General features: G+C 30.8%; 2 protein-coding genes across 2 annotated transcripts in view; one reads left to right on the plus strand and one right to left on the minus strand.

Annotated features, from left to right (window-relative positions):
* Positions 1-705: 705 nt before the first annotated feature.
* On the minus strand, positions 706-1,802 carry Tctp (translationally controlled tumor protein). The gene has a single exon (XM_016051387.5). The coding sequence runs from the start codon at positions 1,414-1,416 to the stop codon at positions 895-897; it is 522 nt and encodes a 173-aa protein (XP_015906873.1). The 5' UTR covers positions 1,417-1,802; the 3' UTR covers positions 706-894.
* Positions 1,803-1,960: 158 nt separating this feature from the next.
* The window catches only part of snRNP-U1-70K (small ribonucleoprotein particle U1 subunit 70K), a 34,821-nt gene continuing 16,196 nt past the window's right edge, over positions 1,961-20,585 (plus strand). Inside the window, exons 1-4 of the mRNA XM_016051386.2 lie at positions 1,961-2,202; positions 9,235-9,297; positions 10,009-10,063; positions 12,993-13,057. Of these exons, the coding sequence (XP_015906872.1) occupies positions 2,059-2,202; positions 9,235-9,297; positions 10,009-10,063; positions 12,993-13,057 (327 nt within the window). The 5' untranslated portion in view covers positions 1,961-2,058. The remainder of the gene's footprint in view (positions 2,203-9,234; positions 9,298-10,008; positions 10,064-12,992; positions 13,058-20,585) is intronic.

Raw genomic sequence — 20,585 nt, forward strand, 5'->3', positions numbered from 1 at the left:
AAATTCTCAACCACTTATTTTAAATTTTTTTTTTTTTTTTGCATCCCTTTAACTTTGAGATCAAATGCCATGGCTATCAGAAATATAATATACTTACTTTTCCAAATATGGCACTGGTTGTTAAAATACACAAGCATTGCATATTTAAAATTGTAACTGCAAATAGTTTAACTGATACATTTATAGCATATTAGTATATTTGCTGATTCATTCAAATCAGATATCAGAATTTTGATTGATTGCTAAAAAATCATATTAAAATAAAAATTCAATATTAGAGATTCAATGAAAATGTCAAATTGACAACACATTTTTTAAGATTCTAATGAATCAGCAAAAATAAATACACTTCAAAAATAGCTGGTATAAAAAAAAAAATCACATGTCTATATGAACCAGATTAATGTTGACACCTTCTAAATTGCGCTTTTCACTGAAATTTATGACATTTAAAAGCTGAGCTTTTAAGCTGAATTATGTTTCATTTAACTTAGGCTTTATCCTAAATTACTTTCAATATCTTTTAAACTTAGTCTGAACAGTGACCTATTTTCTCTCAAGTATGTCTTTAAATGTAGCATGCAAGAAGTTAATTTTACCACCAAGATTCAGTTATAGAGCAAATCAGAGAAAATTACTAGAATTAAAATATTTACACAATAAGAAAAAACACATGAACTTAAAAATGGACAATCTTGCAACGTGTAACGTCCTGTAAAAATATTTAATGAAATCTCAATTAAAATACAATATTGTTGACATATTCCAAGCTTAATTAGATAGTAAACATAAATACGCAGCAATAAGAGTTATTTTTAGGCAACTTCATGCAGCATATTAACTTGGAGAAAAACTGTTAATTTTGATATAGGATACACAGAATAATTAGACGTTTTATACTTTTTCTTCTTCTAATCCATGCTTAAAGAAAATCATGATGGGTGTTTCGTCTCCACCTGGTTTCTCACGGTACTCCAATAAGGCAATGAGACCATCAGGATTCGAACTTTCTCCCATAAAGAATTGATAATCACCGATCTTAGGAAGAATTTTCTTAACGGCTGTGGTAAATTTGGCTTTAGCATCAGCGATCTGGTCATCTGACATTTCATTCTCCTTCCACTTGTCTTGAAGGGTCTTGGTGTAGAGCTTTAAGTAGGATTTAAAATCATTTTTGGTGAAGCCAGTTTCTACAAGACGTTGATTTAAAACTAAATCGAGACCTGATTCGACGCTCTCGTCGGTACCTTCATCAGTTTCTTCTTGAGATGGATTAGCACCATCTAATTGAATATCACCCTGCTTTCTTGAAACGTGTCGACACTCGACCTCGTAGATACAATCATCTACGACTTTATACTTCGATGAATCGGTAAACATTTCATCTCCAGTGATTAAATCCTTAAAGATAATCATGTTGAACAATAATTTGTTGAATTATCCACAAATAATTTATAATTTAATTAAAAGTGCCACACCGCTAACACTAACAGGTATGGAAAGGAGGCGCGTGCACGCTGCAAAAGACTGATATAGTGATGAATTGATAGTGACTACGTCATCGGTTAATTTATGCAATTGATAATTTTTCCATCGTGATAACTTTTAGAGTTACAAAAAACTGAAAAATAAGCTATATTTTTGTGTAAAAATATTTTTAAATTATTTTGATTCAAAATCTTGAAAATTAGAAAAATGTTTACAGTTATTTTTTTCTTTTTGCAATTGATAATCTATAAGCTAAGCCTTTTATCATTTAACCTATAAAAGATGAAGTGAATTCAACAAATATTGATACCCGTTGATTTAAAAAAGTAGTGCAAAAATACGCATCTGAACCAATCCAACTGTTGAGTTCAATCCTTTCAGTGGTTACTCAGAGCTAGCTTAACATTTTACGAACCATCAAAAGCTCGAACTTTTAACGGACCACCTCTATGCATTATATTTTAAAAATACCAATTGTGGAAGTGATTTTTTAGTAGAAACCATTTTGTATTTGTGTCCGATTTACTTTGTCGAAAATATTATTTCCTTTTCTTTCCAAAGTATAAAAAAATGACTCAATATTTACCCCCAAATTTACTAGCATTGTTTGCTGCTCGAGAACCAATTCCTTACTTGCCTCCAGTTGATAAGTTACCGTATGAAAAGAGGACCGCAGGGTATTCAGGAATAGCTGCGTTCGTTAATAATTTTGAAGTAAGAATTTAAAATTCTTTATTGTTGCTTAGCTCTTAATTTATGTAAAAAATTGCTGTGTTATTGTGATTGTCTTAAAAACTAAAATATCAAGTTCTTGTGCTGTATTGTGTATAAACAATATTAAAGCTATCATTGTTTTGTAATTTATCTTTAGCTTCGTTTAAAAATTGCAGGAATTATAAATTTATAATAAGTGTTGCTAATTATTAAACTACGTATTTTATGTATGTTTCCAGGGGTCTGTCCAAGCCAAATTTACTACCGTTTAGCGTAGGGGTGCACAACCTGCGGCCCGCGGGCCAAATGCGGCCCTTCGACTACTGAAGTGCGGCCCGCGAGAACTTCTAAACACAATAAAAGAAGTTTAAAAAATGGCAATTTTTAATCGCACTTTTAAGTCATCACATTTTGGCACAATCAATTATAACAGATTCTTCAGTAAATGTACGTTTAACGCGCTTTCTTTAAGCCGATTTTATCGTAAATATAAATGATTTTTTTTAAACAGTTATTTCCGCTTTTCTACGTGATTTCGGAAATCCCGAATTTTTATTACGACGCGAGTTTCAGATCGCCCATTTAAATAATCACTTTTTGGTGCACTTTATTTGTGACGATTTCATCTTAAATCTAAGTGATTTTTTATCTTTTTTTTTTTTTGTTGCAATTCTTTCTTTTTTTCAACAATTTTCTTCGGCAGTTATTGCTATGCGTTCCCACGTATCATAGAAAATTCCAATTATTCTATTACGACATGCAAATTTTAAATCATGCATTTGACAAGCTTTATTCGTGCTGAGTTCAGCATAAATATAAGTAATTTTTTCACCCAATTATTTCTATACTTTTTCCATATGATTTTGACGATCCCGTTATTTAACTATGATGTTATTACGACACGTGATTGTTAATCACGCAATTAAATAATCACTTTTTGATACGGTATTTCGGTGCAGTTTTATCGTAAATCCTTGTTATTTTTCCTTCGTTTTTTTTTCCGCAACGAATATGATTTGGTCGAATGTGGTAATGAATTGTGATTTGGTCAAAAACCAAATATTCGTTTAAAAAAAAGAACAGGGTTGCCACTCCACAGGGAAAACCTGGAAAATACAGGGAATTTAAAAATCACCTAAAATAACAGGGAAAATGCAGGGAATTTATTAATTTTATTAGCAACTTTATTTTTTAAAAAAAGGCTGAGTCATAATAAAAATGCCTAAAAAGGAAAAACAGAAAAAACAAATTTCTTTAGTTCCAAAAACAAAACTTTAATACTGAAAATCACACTTTTCTATGTTACTGGTTATTTATATTACAGTAGAGGGAAAGAGTGATAATAAATTAATAGTATGAGAAGTTCTGTTGAAATGCTGGGTTATAATAAAAACAGCAAAAAATGGGGAAAAAATCCTTCTCGATTCTCAAAGTATCGAAAAAATGACAAAATTGACTTGTCTGATTATAATTTTAAAAAAAAAGTAATATCTATAAAAATTCAAAAATAAAAAGAACTTAGAAAAATACATTTCTAAAAAATATTCTGCTGAATATTTGACTGATCATTCAACCAATTGCAACTTGAGAAATTCATAAAATGGCGGAAAACTTGAATTTTTAAACTGCTCACTGTTTGTAGTTAAGATTTCAATTTTTATTGCTAAAGTGATCTTTTTCCATAAAAAAATTTTTTTACGATATAAAAAAAATCTAATAAATAATAAAATGAAATAATAAAGTATATTACAAAATAAGCATTGAATTTTATTTTCCTATACTATCACAGTTTTTTTTTTTTTTTTTAGGCTTTTGTTAAAAACCTATAAATTTTCTTCAATTAAAATATTTAATTTGAATTTATATTACTTGATTATGACAAAATTTTTTCCTACTTTCATTCTGTGGGCATTGCAGTTTTTTTTTTATTTATTAGAATTTACGAGGCGTATCCAGAAAGTAAGTTTCCCTATTTTTTAAGAAAAAAGAACTCATACTTTCAGGAACATATTTTTGGCCAATAAGTACAGCAATGTTTCAGCTATTTTTCAACACAGCAACATAGAATTGAGACACTTGTCGTATCATGGGTTCAACTTTTGTATCCCTCTGTCGTAGAACTCTGCCGCCTGTGAATGGAACCACGTTGTGAAACAGTAAGCGCCAACCGTTACTGTGAAACACTGCGGAAATTTCGACGTGCCATTCGAAACAAGAGGTGTGGAATGCTTACTGCAGGTGTTGTGCTCCTCCATGACAATGCTCTTTCACATACAGCTCGACGCACAGCAGCTGTTTTGACGAAATTTGGCTCGGAGTTGTTTGATCATCCACCCTACAGCCCTGATCTTGCTCCCAGCGATTTTCATGTTTTCTTGCACCTCAAGAAATTCCTGTCCTCCGGTGAGCGTTTCGGCAACGACGAAGAGTTGTCTACGACAGAGGAATACAAAAATTGATCCCACGATACGACAAGTGTCTCAATTCTGGTGGTGGCTATGTTGGAAAATAGCTGAGACATTGCTGTACTTGTTGCCAATAAATATGTTCCTGAAAGTATGAGTCCTTTTTTTTTAAAAAAAAATAGGGAAACTTACTTTTTGGATGCGCCCCGTAATTCTAAAATGAATTTTCGTATTGCATGATATGATTAAAAAAAAAAAAACATTTCTTTTCTTCAAAGTTTATTTATTTTGATAAATCTATTGTTCATATGATAAAAATAGCAATTTTTTTTTGTAAAAAAAAAAGAATAAGTTTCTTTATTTTTGAATGAATTCTAAAAATGAACACCTTTAATTTTTTACAAATATATTACAAAGTTTATTGATAAAAAAATAGAACGCTAATGTTAAATAAACATTACTACATTTGTCATTAACATGTCTCAATACATGTGCGGCCCTTCGTTAGCCAACCTGCTGTGCAAGTGGCCCTTCACTCAAAAAGGTTGTGCTCCCCTAGTTTAGCGGTACCTTCATAAACTCAACTTTAGAAAAAACGGTAGTTTCATAAAATACTTTTTCTTAAAATTTTAATTTTGAGGAAACTATAAATCCATATTTTTACCATTATTTTGTGTTGTTTTTTAATATAATTTTTACAAATTATGTCTAAATTTTCGCAAAATAGGTACCTTTCAGAAAAACCTAGACAGACCTCTGGTTTCGATGAAGTTTAAAAAAATAGAAGAGACATAAACACAAAATTTTTCTGCGGAAATTTTTTTGTGTAATAATAAAAGAAACGGTGGAAATTCCCGTATTTTGAGCAGCAGGTCAATCTAGAGATGCCAACTGATCCGCTCTCAGTAAAACTTCTAATTATTTAGTAGCGAATTAAATAGAAAAATTTGTAGAATAGGGATAATTGGGAAGACTTCTGTATCGTGATCTGCGGCAGAATAATCGCCAGGGCGTGGAAACTTCCGGGCAGTGACCCTGCAAGAAATTTAAAAAAAAAAAAAAAAAAAATCATTGAAAGGGTCTAACTTGAAAGGAATGACTCATACCCACCCCCGGGCAACCATCTGCATATTTTTTTTTTTTTTTTAAGTAAAATTTGCAAGTTTAAAATCGATTGTAGTTGGCGCGACAGATCACAATACGGAAATATCCCCGAATAATTGCGCCCACACTTTAAAAGTGGGTGAGATGTCTCACTTTACATATTTTGAATTTTTGATTTGTAGTGGTGGAAAAAAATAACTTAAAATGAAAAATACGAAGCATGACTTAAATTTCGTTACTACCAAGAAATACTTTCTTACAAAGCAGTGAAAGTTTGCATCGCTCTCAATCTGATAGTGCTTGATATAATTTTTATTTTCGACTGTATTAATTTTTCACCAAACTTATCCTTATGGCGTGAATCAAAATAAAGTTCCATAAAGATTGAAAATTTTTAAGATTCGTGATTTCAAACAAATTTTGCCTAAATGCGATGGTGACAAAAGGGTTGAAACTAGTTACGAGAGTTAATCAATACACAGATAAAGTTTTTTAAACAAGGTTTTGTGTTCATGGAGAGTTTTTCATTTTATCTAAGTACCAATTTATTAATTACTGTGAATAATAGGGGTAATTTCTCCGTAAGCAAATTTTCATTGAAAAGTTTAAAAAAATTAACATTTTGACTCTCATCTCATATTTGAGTCATCAATTTTTGATGCACTCAATTTCCATAGATTTTATTGTAAATCTATGTAGTTCGTTGGTCGCTTCTTCTGTGGTAATTGCTTTCAAGTTCCGCCTGATTTTTAAAAAATTCTATATTCTTAATATGATATTAGAATACACCAATTTCAAAGTTAGGTCATCACTTTTTGACTTACTTTATATTTGCAGATTTTGTTATAAGCCCAATTATTATTCGATCCTCTTTTATAGTTTTTTTTCTTCTGTTATATCTACTAATTTCCTTGTAGTTTTTAAAATCCTGATACATTGAATACAATGTTGTGACTTGTGAGCTATAAATCGCGTATTTAATTAATCACTTTTGGACCTTTTTATTTGCTTTGATTTCATCATAAATCTAAATGATTTTCAGTTTTTAGTTATTATGTTTAGTAGAAAGTTATTGGTATGCTTTTCCACATGATTTTAGAGATCCAGTATTTTTATCAAGGGATTGTTACTATACACAAGTTTTGAGCAGCACATTAAATAATCACTTTTTGACACATGCTGTTTTTGTCTATTTCATTATAAATATAATTTACTTTTCAATCATTTTTTAGGCAGTTATTGTTCAACATTCTCATGTGGTTTTAAGAATTAAAGTTTGTATTACAATGTGTGAATTTTAAATAACGTGTTTAAATTATTACTTATTTCCCTACTACTTTATATTTGTTGATTTCATCTTGATTTTAACATTGCAACATAGAAAATGGAAGAAAGCTGGAATTTTTAGGCTGCTTACAGTTTATAATTTAACTTTAAATTTTTGTAGCATAGGTGGCTTTCTTAAGTAAAAGCAAAAAAGAAGAAAAAAGCAATTTCCTATTTAAAATTTATGAAACCTCTAATAATTCAAGAAACAGAAATTATATTTAAATACCAAATAGTATAATACCTAATAAATATTAAGTCCTTTTCTCGTTTTTGTTTTTAACTATAATTGTTTTGTTTTAATTTTTGTTTAAACCATATAAATTTTCTTTAAAATATGTACTTATTTTTTAATATTTTCATTCTGCGAACCTTGCCGTTTTTCTTTTTGTGAGAATTTATTTTAAAATGAACTTTTGTGATACTTATGGTAAAGAACAGTTCTTTTCAACCGCTGTATATATATATATATATATATATATATATATATATATATATATATATATATATATATATATATATCAGATCGTCACCGAGAGGTGAAAATAAGCAGGTCTCAGGCACCAGATTATTTGTAAACAATATTTATTTTTGCATATTCATGAAGTGACACACAAATTGAAGTGCTCTCAAATAAAAATTAGAGAATCTTCAGGGGTCTGTCCAGACCGAATTTACTACCGTTTAGCGGTACCTTCACAAATTCAACTTTAGGAAAAACGGTAGTTTCACAAATTTAATTTTAGGAAAAACGATAGTTTCACAAAATACTTTTTCTTAAAATTTTATTTTTGTATTCCTTAAGAAATGATAAATCCATATTCTTGCCATATTTTTGTGTTGGATTTTTAAATATAATTTTTAATTTTTCACAAATTATGTCTAAATTTTCACAAAATAGGTACCTCTCAGAAAAACCTAGACAGACCCCTGATCTTACAAAGTAATCTGGTAATTTGTTGCATCTTCGAGGGGGGGGGAAAGGAAACCTGAGTTATTATAATTAGTTTAGGGAAAAGTATGTTTCTCGCTGTTAATAAAGGGAAACTATTAAGTGTTCAAGAAAATTCATACATATTTGAGATCTGAATTTAGAATAAGAAAAGTTAATTATTAAGTGTAAGAAAGCATTAATTTTGAATAAAAAATGAAGATTTAGTTATAGGAATAACATAAAAAGATTAGTTGAAGCTTTTTATGCTACATCCCCTCTCCCTGAAAATGTTGACTACCCTCTAATAAGTTTTAAAAGATTATTATTCATTTGCAATACTTCCCCTATGTTCGAAGCACAGTTAACATGAAAAGAATACAAGTTGCAATCTTAACATACAATCAATATATAAAATTAATATGCATTATAAGAAAGGGCGCAGCACCCTGCTGCCCTTTTAGTCAAAAGAATTCACCCTGCTGCCCCTGAAGTAAATTAGTGCCCTGATGTAGACTCCATATCCTTTTTGCCCTTTCTTTCCTCAACCCTTCTTTATTTTTTCCCCAAACTCTACAATGGATTTCTTAAACTTTTGTTATTTTCAACTCTTTTTATTTAGTTTGTCATTGCTGTCAATACATAGATTTATATGGGAAAAGGGAAAATAGCCATCACACCCCCTTGTTGCACTTGTCTTTGAAAGTTTGCAGTTACTTCCACTATCATTAAATCATAACTACAAACATTTATCAATATATGCATGCATTTTAAATAAATTACTAAGCTAATTAATACGATTGCTTTGCAACTCTTAGTAAAGTTAAAAAAAAAAATTCTTTTACTAATTGACAATGTTTTTTAATAGAACGTGTAAAACACATGGAAGGAAATTATTGCCTTTTTAGAATAATATTGCCCTTTTTTTAAACTTCTGCACTCTGCCCTTTTTTCTGCCTAGAATGAGCTCTGTGAACACTATAAAAATTTAACACAATGTTACGAATTTAACACACAATTTGCTGCAAAAAGTGTAGAGTTACAACAAATTTCTCTAATGATAGTAGTGGTAGAAATGTTATTAGATTAAATACTGAGAAAACCTCAGTAACTCAATCTAAGACCAAAAGGCTATAATGTGTTTTGTGCCAGTTTTCTGAATCGTGTTCTTGCTAACACTTCTTAAGTAAATTCTTTGTTTTATTATTTCTTCATTTTAAATTGTATTCTTATTGATGGCTTATTGTATCATTTAAATATTTTTAGGATCCCTGTGACACTCCACCTCCTGTGAGAATAGTTACTAGAGAAGAAAGACAAGAGCTAAGGGTAACATTTATTAATCTTTCTTCTCACAAAAGTTTTTATGACAAGAAAATGTGACTGTAATCTTAAGAAGTTTTGACATTATTATTAGAACTGCTGTGTGATTCATGTTCATTTTTTTTTTCTGTTCACGGGACTCTGTTAGATTTTTTTTTAAATAAATAAATTTTAAATTAATAGAATAGAATAAATGTAACAAAGAATTATTTAGATTTTTCAAATTAACGATTGCCAATAAAATTAATTAGAAAAATGTTAGACTTATACTTATGTTTCAATAATTTGGCTAAATGTTACATAAGTATATCATTATATTTAAAGCAGAATGAAAAATTATGATAGTAATATTAACAAAAATTTAAAGACTATGTAATTGTCATATTTATGATGAAATATGCTATTTTGTGACAGAAGCACAAACCAAAAAAGAAATCTTACCTTTACCATTGGTTTACTGTAGTTGGTTACTGGTTGAACCACTGAAAAATTATTGGTGAAGTATGATTTATATGATCTGAACCAACTGATCACCATTAATATCAAATCCTATATTGTAGTTAATTGTTTACTTTTTTACTTGGCTTCTTATGTTTTTACTAATAAATTTTTTTTTAAATTATATTTTTCTACATAGTTTTATTTTTAAAAAAAAAAAATTCTTGTACTTAAATTTAGTGCATTTTATATACAATTTGTGTTTTTTATTCCCCATAGAGAAAAGAAAAAGCTGAATTAGTTGCTTACAAATTAGAACAAGACATAGCACTATGTAAGTATATTTAACATGTGTTATATTTATTTACTCTCCATAATTTGTGGGCACTGTGGAAAATTCCGAATCCAGGATTATACTAAGGCAGGGTTGGCAAGTTTTTGACACATGACGGTTTTTACCGGTTTATACCATGGTTTTTACCATCATGTAAAAACCCCCATAGTTTTGGTAAAAGTGTATTTTTATTTGAGTTTAACTGCTTATAATTTAAAACTAATTCATTTTTGGGCAATAAAATTAGAAAAAAAAGTTGTGAAAAGATATTTAAGGACAGATTCTTGCATTTTCCCAACATGATTATATCAAAACATACTATTTGAAGTAAAATATTAGGATACTAAGCAAAATTTTCGACTTTTCCAAGCATCATTTTGTTTGGCATATTACATTACTGAAGAATGTCAAGTCACTCTTGACTTAGAATTTGTTAGTAATTACAAGTTTTGAAAGTTTTGTTAAGCTTATTTCTAATATTTAAGAAATGCCAAATTTTAAATTCTTCTTTTTAGTTCTTGAATTTATTAATAGTTCCAAGCTTTTTTGTTTGTTTATTTCTAACAATTAAGAAGTGCAAAATTTTGAATCCTTTGCATATCAAGCTATAATGATAAAAGTAAGCATCACTATTTTCAATAAGTATATTACAATATTTCTATATGAATGTATATCCTTCTATAAGAATACATGTATATAGTTGCAAAATCAATAGCAATCATTTACAACATTCATTTATAAAGGCAATTATGTGAAAATAATATATTGTCCGCTATATGCCATAAATTAAAGAAAACAGTAGGTTTTTGACGGTTTTTACCACTGTCAAGTCAAAAACCCAACCCTGTACTAAGGACTTTGGCTAGTTCAGAAAATTGACATTTCCATATTATCTGCTAAGTTAAACATTCAAAAAGGACTGTAAAGTTTAAATTAAATTATAATATATAAGAAAATAAGGAGATAAAGGGAATATTCATAACTAGAAATTCTACTGCAATTATCAATTATATATTAATGTGTATTTAATGCATAATTAGCATATGTTGAAAGTAGGTTGAACCTTGGGGTATGTTTGGCTGTTCTCAATTATTTTAATGCTATTAAATATTTTTTTGTTCACCCTATTCACATGTTGCCCCATTGGTACTACAAATCTTAGAGGGGAAATCACGACCAAAGTGTGCTATTTTTATTTCAACAAGTTGTATTTTAAATTCGTTGTATAATTTTTTAACTTTTCAACTTTACCTTCTAAAAATTTTTCTATAAGAAAAGAACAATAAATTGCAATTATTGTACAAGATTATATCTTCAATTAGACCATCAAAATAATCCAGAGAATCTTTATTATAATATTTTTATTTTATTTTATGGAATTCCCCTATTATATATTCCTAGTTATGATTATGAAAATTTATGTATATTTTTGTAGAAATAGTAGTCTTTAAAATTTTCTTTTGTAACAATTCAAGTTGCACAAGTCTGGAATGAAGAATATCGGGAAGTAAAAGCTAACAGATCTAACAAGATTACTTTGAATTCATGTTGTACGCAATTATGCATTTTATTAATTTTATTTACAAAGATTACACTTAAAAGTTTTATTTACCATTAATAAAATTTGTTAATAATGTTGCTTTTCTCCATCTGTTAAATTGGAACAAAATTTAAAGTATAGTTCTAAAGATAAATGGGCAAAAAAGACATTTTAAACAAAATATCTTGTGCTTAAACTCTAAAACAATTACATGAGAAATTTGCTGAGTAAATAAATTAAAAATAAAAAAAAACTATTACATTTTATCAAATGTTAAAGATTATCTAAGACCACATTTTTACAGAAATAAGATTTTGAGAGGTGTCAATGCTGATAAAGATATTTTTAGGTCCATTAAATCAGTGTTTTCATCATAGAAAAAAAAAATGGGTGAGAATTTCTCACCCTTTCTCAAAAACAGAGAGATTTCAAAAACTTAAGTGAGATTTTTAAAAACTAAAGAAACACAAAAACTCTTGAAAAAAAATCATTTCTTTAATTATAATACATTTTTAATGTCTTCTATTTTTTAAAGCACTGAATATTTTTGGTGCATCATCATAGAAGATTTTGTCTCTACAGGGTAATTGTCCATCTTACGTATACGTTAGCACATAAAAAATTTGAACGTCTTACATGAAGAAACCTAACCTACTGTAAACACGTGGTTGCAGAGAAATGTGTTCTGAAAGGTGTTCTGTGGTTGTGCTCTGTTGTTCGAAAAGGTTCTGAACAATACTGGTAAATAGGGAAGCTAGATAACATGGCAGATGTTGAAAATAATGAAAGATCCAGGAAGAAGAGTGAAACGGATTTTATTCTAAATGGTATCATTCTAGGCTTTTCCAAAATGCGAGAAATTCGCGAGTTTTGAAATTGATTTATAGAGTGGGCGAATTTCTCGCAGTAATAATTTTTTAATGCGAGAAAGGGAGAAAAAAATTGCGAGATTCTCGCGCTGTAGTGAAAACACTGATTAAATCTTGATAAATGAAGATTATATAATTAATTTTTTTTTAATGCACCTCATTCATTAAATAATGCTGTTAGTTGCCTGTTAGTCAACTATTTAAATATACTAAAAACTGGAAGCTGGGCATGTTCTTCCACATCATTATATGCATCTCAAGACATGGAATTCCGTGAATCAAAAACTTGTAATCCCACGAAGTTTTGATACTTGATCTAAATCATGTTAATGAGGCATTTACATTTGATTCTTCCACCAATTTCATTGTTTTGGTTTGGCGAATCTTCACCAGGTGGAATAAAATTCAGCTGTATTAAAATTTACGTTACTTATTCTTAATTTTTTTTATTGAATAACCTATGTTTTGACGTATAGTTTATTTGTTTACTTAATATTTATGAGTGTTGTTTCTTCTCTAGGGAATCCTACTAATAATCCTACAGCAACACAAGATCCTTACAAGACTCTTTTTGTTGCAAGAATTGTAAGTTATAATAAATATATTTCTTAAAATTTTATTATTTCTAGACAGAGAACGACAAATCTCGGGCGGCAGGTAGCTCAAGTGACTATAAAAATTCCCACTGTGAACTTCTTACACATATTATTCTATTACTTATTATAAGTAAGAGAATTCTTTAGCAAAGGGGAAAAAATCTAAATTGTTCATTTTTTTATGCCATAAAATTTAATCTATTGATGGCCTCTTAATGCTGAAACTCGGAGTCATAGCTAATGTATATATATCTATATTCATTTACTGTTTGTATTAAAGGTAACAGCATTAATTTTCCTGTTTGAGACTATTTTAAGTTTTGCTTACATTGTCAATAGTTAATTACTTCTTTACTAAGAAAAATTCCTTCAATTGAAGATGTAAATTATTGGATTTATTGTATTTTATTTTTTATTTGAGAATGGCTATGGTTTACTCATCCTGAAGTACACATTTTTTTTTTTTATAATACCCAATATTTGTGGTTTCAAATCTAACTTCTAAACTAGGAAAATTTTGCCAAAAATATATTTTTAAAATGTAAAATTATTTCAGATTTTTAAGTAATTTATTTTTGAAAATTTATCATACAAAACTTTTGCTGCATATCAATAATATGTAACCCTTCTCAGATCCATATTTAGTTGGGATCTGAAGATATCTGAACTATATTGCTTAATGTGGTAAATTTAAATTGGCTGTAAATTATTGAGCTTTTATATAGTTCTTAGTAATGGATTAAAAAATTTACAGCTTAGTATTAATAAAATTTTCTGAGGGGTAGGAAGCATATATGGATGCTGGCTTGCATGTTTCAATATTTTGCATGTTAAATTTTATAGGTTGATGTGCTTCTTCCCTTATTAAAAGATATTCTGCAGGAAGGGGAACTACTAATTTTTTTTTTTTGCAATTTGGAATTAGCTGTTTAACGTATTGAATAACTCTAAACAAAGATTTACTTATATTTATTACATGAAATATAATTAAATAAGTTTTACTATACTTAATGTTTTAGAAAACTGAAATTTAATTATACTAGCAGGAATGAAAAAAAAAGTTTTTAATAAATTAACGGCTCTATGTTTTTAAGTCTGATTAGGAAATAGCTAGTGAGATTGTTAACAAAATCACACAAATATATAATAATTTATTTGAACTAAATTTTGTTAATATCCTTTATTCGTAACTGATATAACGTTGAAATAATACTTGATAGATTAAGAATTCACGAAGTTTATCTACCATACTTATTTGTATAAATAAACATTATATAAAAACTTATCTTTAAAAATTTAGGAAATTATTCATATTATGCATTACAAGGTGTTATTAGAATTTTATTAGAACCCACAAGATATTTTAATTTAAGGAAAACTCAGTGTTGTAAATTGGAACAATGTTAATAATCAATATTTTACAGAGAATTAACAACAGTATGCAACCTTTTAGTAAATTTGACTCAATAATTTTAAAAAGCTACTACAATATTTTTTTAACTACTACCTCTTGTTTCATTGTCTAAATTGTCTTGTATTTTAAAGGTTAAGTAGTGTTTTGCACATAGTTTACAATATAATTCATTAATATAAAAACTAAATTGCGTTGCTCTGTATTTTATGTGTTCAAAATAAAAGTTTGAAATTTTACTATAATATCAATGACTTATTTTTATTGTTTCTAATAAGATGTGAAATAAGACTTATTTTTAATCAATATAAAAATTTTAACTTAGATTAAAATAATTGGCTTATTTCAAATAAAATAGTATTATATGGTTATTTTTCTAAGAAAAAAACTTTTTCTAAAAAAAAAAGACTATTAGATATGAAATTTGTAATTTAGATTTATCACTTAAGTAAATTTGTAGAATTAAATAGAAATGGAGAAATTTAAATTTTAAACTCATTCCCTGTGTTCATTCATTTGTTTTATTTCATATAGTTCACACCATTATCTTGGAAATAAAATTTTTTTTTTCTTGAAAAGTGCTAAACTTTCACTTAAATCACTTAACATAAAAACGATTTTGTGATATTGCACAATACAAACCTTTTTACATTACTTTTTAATGCGACAGTGTAGCTCCTCTACTAGATATTTATAGTTTTTTGAAATATTTTTTCTGGAAGTGATATATTTTACGTTTTAATGCTCATTTTTGAAAATTAAAGATGTTATATGATTTCCAGAACTATAAGCAAGACATATGATAGTTACATACTTTAAAGGGGGGCATGGGTGCAAGTCTTCCGCCCACAGGACGGATTTCCGTCTTTCGAAAATGTCCGCAGACGGGAGTAAGATGGAAACAAGACTGACTCGAAGACGGAAATCGGAATTTTCTTTTTCTGTCCTTAAAAATATTTTTTAGGTCTAGGTTATTGGTCTACTTTCTTATGTCCTGTTGTTATTTTATCAAAAGACAGATGAATAAATATTTTTTGTACAGTATTTAAACTTGATGTATTATGGTAAAGCTTTCTTAGATAGTTTGCATATGTCGAGGGGGTATTGTGTATGTTAGGTATTTCAGTCAAAAGATTTTCAGTCTTGGCCTTTTTTCCAACTTGCACCCATGAAGGGGGGTGAATTATAAATACCATACCTGGGTATTTACCCTACCCAATCTCCAATCTATGCACATGCATTGTAGTAATAACATAGTATTATAAATATCATTATGTTAAAAGTCTTGTAGAAATCCACAACAATAACTGCCAAAAAACAAAGGGAAACCATGTGAGATGTGCTGTGATGGAATCTGCTGCGCAAAACCATTAATACTAAAAAATGAGTTCAAAAATGCAGGTTTATAATAAACCAGGCTAGCTCTCTATGTTATTTTTATAACATTTTAATTAATATAAAAAATACAAACACAACACTAACAAATATCAAACAACATTTTCGTACTACATATACACATCTACTTGTAAAAAAAACGTTCTACAGAAGAATCCGAGAGGATCATGGGTGAAGTTTTCCCTAGCTCCCTCTTTCGGGCAAACCAGGCATTACATCCTCCCCCTCTGTTTTAATTAGCGTCTCGCATTTAAAACAGCATTTTTCTTCGGTCTTCCTCTTTTTCGCAGAGGAGCAATTGGAGTAGTCTCCATTTCAATGAACGGTCTTAATGCTGAAACATGGTAAGTTCCTAAAGGTGCGTTAGGATTGTGCAAACTGGCCACCTCGTATGAAACTGGTGATCGTTGAGTTAGGATCACATAAGGGCCGTCGCGTTTTGGCATAAATTTTGCTGTTTTTTTGTTGTGAGCTCTGCTAATTGGATGTAAAACAACCCAAACTTTTTGGCCAGGAATAAAATACAGTTTTTTACGGTTCCGGTCATAATAAGTCTTTCTCTGGTCCTGTTTCATTTCAACGCGTTCCTTAACAGTCTTAGAGATTGAGGCCAATCTCTTCAAGTACGGCGTAATTTCCGGAACAAAGTTATCATTGTCCAGAACAGCTTTTAGATCGTAGGCTACATCATCAATTGTCCTAAATTCCCGCCCAAATTGCAAATATGCAGCAGTATGTCCAGTTGTATCTGATATAGAAGAATTAAGAGCGAAACGAATGCTTGGTAGTTTTTCTGACCAAGAATCATGAGAATCTCCCACAAGGATAGCAAGACGAGGTTTTAAGTCTCGATTTTTTCTTTCGACTGGATTTGCTTGTGGATGGTAAAGTGGAGTTAGGATTTGATCAATGTCCAGTGTACAACAAACCTGTTGCAGCACAGCACTAACGAATTGTGGGCCATTATCACTAATTAATTTCCTTGGGATTCCGTACCTCAGGAAAACTTCTTCAATAAGTTTAGTTGCACACTCATGTGCAGTGGCTGAGACAAGAGAAAAAAGTTCCACCCATTTAGTTGCGCAATCTTCAATAATAAAGATCCACTTGTGGCCTTCTTTACTTTCTGGTAACGGTCCAAATAAATCTATACTCAAAGTCTCGAATCGTTGAGCGTACGCCGGAGTTCTTAGGAGTCCAGAAGGTTTTTGATTGGTTGCTTTGAAACGACAGCATTCAGGACATTTCTTGACATAATTTTCAATATAAGATCTCATGCCGGTCCAATAGTATCTCTGAGAAATACGTTGGTAAGTTCCTTTCTCTCCAAAATGACCAGCAGTAGGAGAATCGTGATGCAATTTCATGATAGTTTCTCTTTCTTGGGAAGGTATTACAAGTTGAGCTTCTTCTGCATCGGAGTCTGGGGCATATCTATAGAGTATCCCTTGATTCATCAAATATCCTTTATCTGACCAGTTCACAAAATCTTCATCCTTCTTATTATTTTCAAAACATTCGATTATTTTCTTAATATTTTCATCCTTTAGCTGAGCATCACGAATGCTAGCAGGACTTCTAGATGGCATATCTACGCTCACAAAATTACAGATTTCTGTATTGTTTACTTTAGTATCACAGACAGGTCGAGACAACATATCAGCTACTACATTCGATTTTCCAGGAAAATATTCGATCTTTAGGTTATAAGATTGAATTTTCAAAGACCAGCGGGCTAATCTTCCAGACGGTGACTTTAGATTTATCAACCACTTTAATGGTTGATGGTCTGTCGCTACAGTGATTTCTTGGCCTTCTATATAACCGCGGAATTTATCAAGCGCCCACACGACAGCTAATGCTTCTCTTTCTGTGGTTGAGTAATTTCTTTCAGCTGCTGTGAGAAGTCGACTGGCATATTCTATAGGATGTTCATTTGTCTTATCCTCTCCTTGTAAAAGCACTGCTCCTAAGGCATAGTTACTAGCATCAGTTCTTAAGATGAATGGTTTCTTACAATCAGCTTGCTTCAATACTGGAGGAGTAACAAGACATTTCTTGAGAGTTTCAAAAGCTTGTTGTTCTGCTTTTCCCCAATTCCAACTGGTTCTCTTCTTTGTTAGATTACTGAGTGGCCGCGAAATATCAGCAAAGTTCGGGATAAAACGTCGATACCACGAGCAAGATTGTAAAAAGGATTGCACTTGCTTTACATTTTTCGGTTGGGGTATATTGTTTATAGCTTCCACTTTAGCAGGATCAAGTTCTAATCCCTTAGGCGTTATCCAGTGTCCCAAGTACTTTACTTTTTCACAAGCAAAGTGACATTTCTCTCGTTTAGCATTCAGTTTAAATTCGATGAGCCTCTCAAACACTGCTTGAAGATCGGAGAGATGGTTCTCAAAAGTGTCCGACAAAACAAAGATGTCATCAAGATAAGATAAAGCTAATATATCCTTCAAGCCTCTTCTGAAACGATCAATCAACCTTTGGAATGTGGCTGGAGCATTTCGTAGACCAAACGGCATCCTTAAGTACCGGAAAGTTCCATAGGGACAAACAAATGCTGTTTTATCCTGATCTGGTGGATAAACTGCAATTTGGTGATAACCAGATCTAAGGTCTAATGTTGACATATAAGGTGTATGCTTAGCCTCATGCAATAATTCATCCATTAATGGTAAATGATATGTATCTGGTACAGTGAGGGAATTAAGTTTGCGGTAATCAATACATAACCTCATGCTACCATCCGGTTTAGGCACAAGAACCACAGGTGAAGCGTACGGCGACTCGCATTCTTCAATGACACCTTGAGCCAAGAGATTGTCTAGTTCTTTCCTGAGAATTTCCTTTTTAACAGGCGTCATTCTGTATGGTGGCGTTGCAACAGGAGGATTATTTCCCGTCTCAATACGATGTTCGGCGAATGGAGTAACTTCTCCCCCTAGTTGAAAGCATCTTTCATACTTTTTAAGAAGAGCATTAATTTGATTTCTTTGATCAGGCGTAAGACCTTTTCCTTCATCTTTACGCAAAGCTAATGGGTTAATTTCAACCTTCGCTACAGGAATGCGTTCAGTGGATTCGCAATCCTCAACTAGTGAATACCTTTTCTTAGGATTATCACCAAAATACCAAGACTTGGTTGATGCTGCTAATACTATATTAGCCTTCTTTAAAAAATTTATACCCATCAAGGTTCTGTTACCTTTAGCTTCAGGTAAAACTATAAATTCTGTTTCAATAATTCTACCTTCAATAGTTACTGGCAGTACAGCTGACAAAGTTTCTCTAGATTGGGTCACACCATCAGCTAATGTAACATTATGAGTGTGCTTTTTCAATGCTACTTGATTTTCCTTGAATAATTCAAACATGCGCTCACCTGCAATACAACGGTTTGCTCCTGTGTCTGCACAGACATACACCTCCTTATTGCAGATCGTAATAGGTATATTCGGAGTTGACCCGGTCGAAGTATTACAACTATAGAGCATTACCTTTCTTGCTTCAACAGTTTCTTTCTGTTCTGCAACGGAACAATTAGGGCATTTCTTTCTTATAAACCCTGGTTTTCCACAACCATAACAAGATATCTTCGATTCTTTATTCGAGGAAAACTCGTTTCTTTTTACTGCATAATTAGGCTTATTTAATTTCGAGTAACTATCCTGAGATAAGATTTCTCTCTTACTTTTAACAGCCGTATCCTTCCTTACATAAGTGGATCTAAGGTTGTCGTAGGCGTCAAGCTTATCAGCTAAAGTATCTGGCGAGTTTAATTGTTCCCACTCATCCAACAGATGTTCCTTGCAATCAGGAGGAACTCTTCTTTTTATTTGATCCGCAATGATCAGATTCTGAAGATCCTTAAAAGTGGTAACATTCAGCTCATTCAACCAATTCTCGAAATAAGCTCTCAGTTCAAAATAATGATCACGCCAGGTGCTTTCTTTTTGCTTGCGATGAGCAAAAAATAATTGCCTAAATTTCTCGGAACTCAATTTGAAACGCTTGAGAAGCAAATCTTTTACATAGTTAAAATTTGAAGCATTTTCTTCAGACTCACGGGCTATGAGGGTAGAAATTGAACTTGGTATCAGACTTAACAGGTGGGAAACCCAAAGTTGCTCAGGCACTTTTGCTAACTTTAGCTGCCTTTCCAGCAATATCAGAAATAGGGTAATATCATCAGTTTCGGCTTTAAATGGAGGCAGTAACTTTTGAATATCTACTCTGGTCTCAGAATAAGATGTCGGATGTACTACGCTTCCAGTCTCCGCACCTTTAGGTTCTGTAGCTTGCAGTTTGAGTTTTTCCAACTCAAAATTCATTTCCATCTTTTGTTTTTCTAACTCGAATTCTTGTTGTCTACGTTTCTCTTCCAATTCGGTTTCTGCCTTACGTTGTTCTTCCTCACGTAATTCAACTATATTTTTGACCAGTGAATTTACGAAGACCTCGTCTTTAAACAGAGGGGAGGATTTTATAAGCTCGCGCAATTTTGCAACTTTCATGGTTGGTTGAACGTCCAATTCCATCTCAAGTGCTACCTGATATAAAATATCCTTACGCGCCTTGTCAATTTCAGACATTTTGACAAAAAAATTATTTTCCCTAAAAATCCTCTAATAACAACAAGAGAAAAAGACTCAAAATTCGTTAAAACTTACCTTCACCCATGAGCTTTGTTAACTATTTCAATACA

Source organism: Parasteatoda tepidariorum, chromosome 4, assembly GCF_982258835.1.
Source record: "Parasteatoda tepidariorum strain Cologne lab strain chromosome 4, Ptep-v5.0, whole genome shotgun sequence".
NCBI lineage: Eukaryota > Metazoa > Arthropoda > Arachnida > Araneae > Theridiidae > Parasteatoda > Parasteatoda tepidariorum.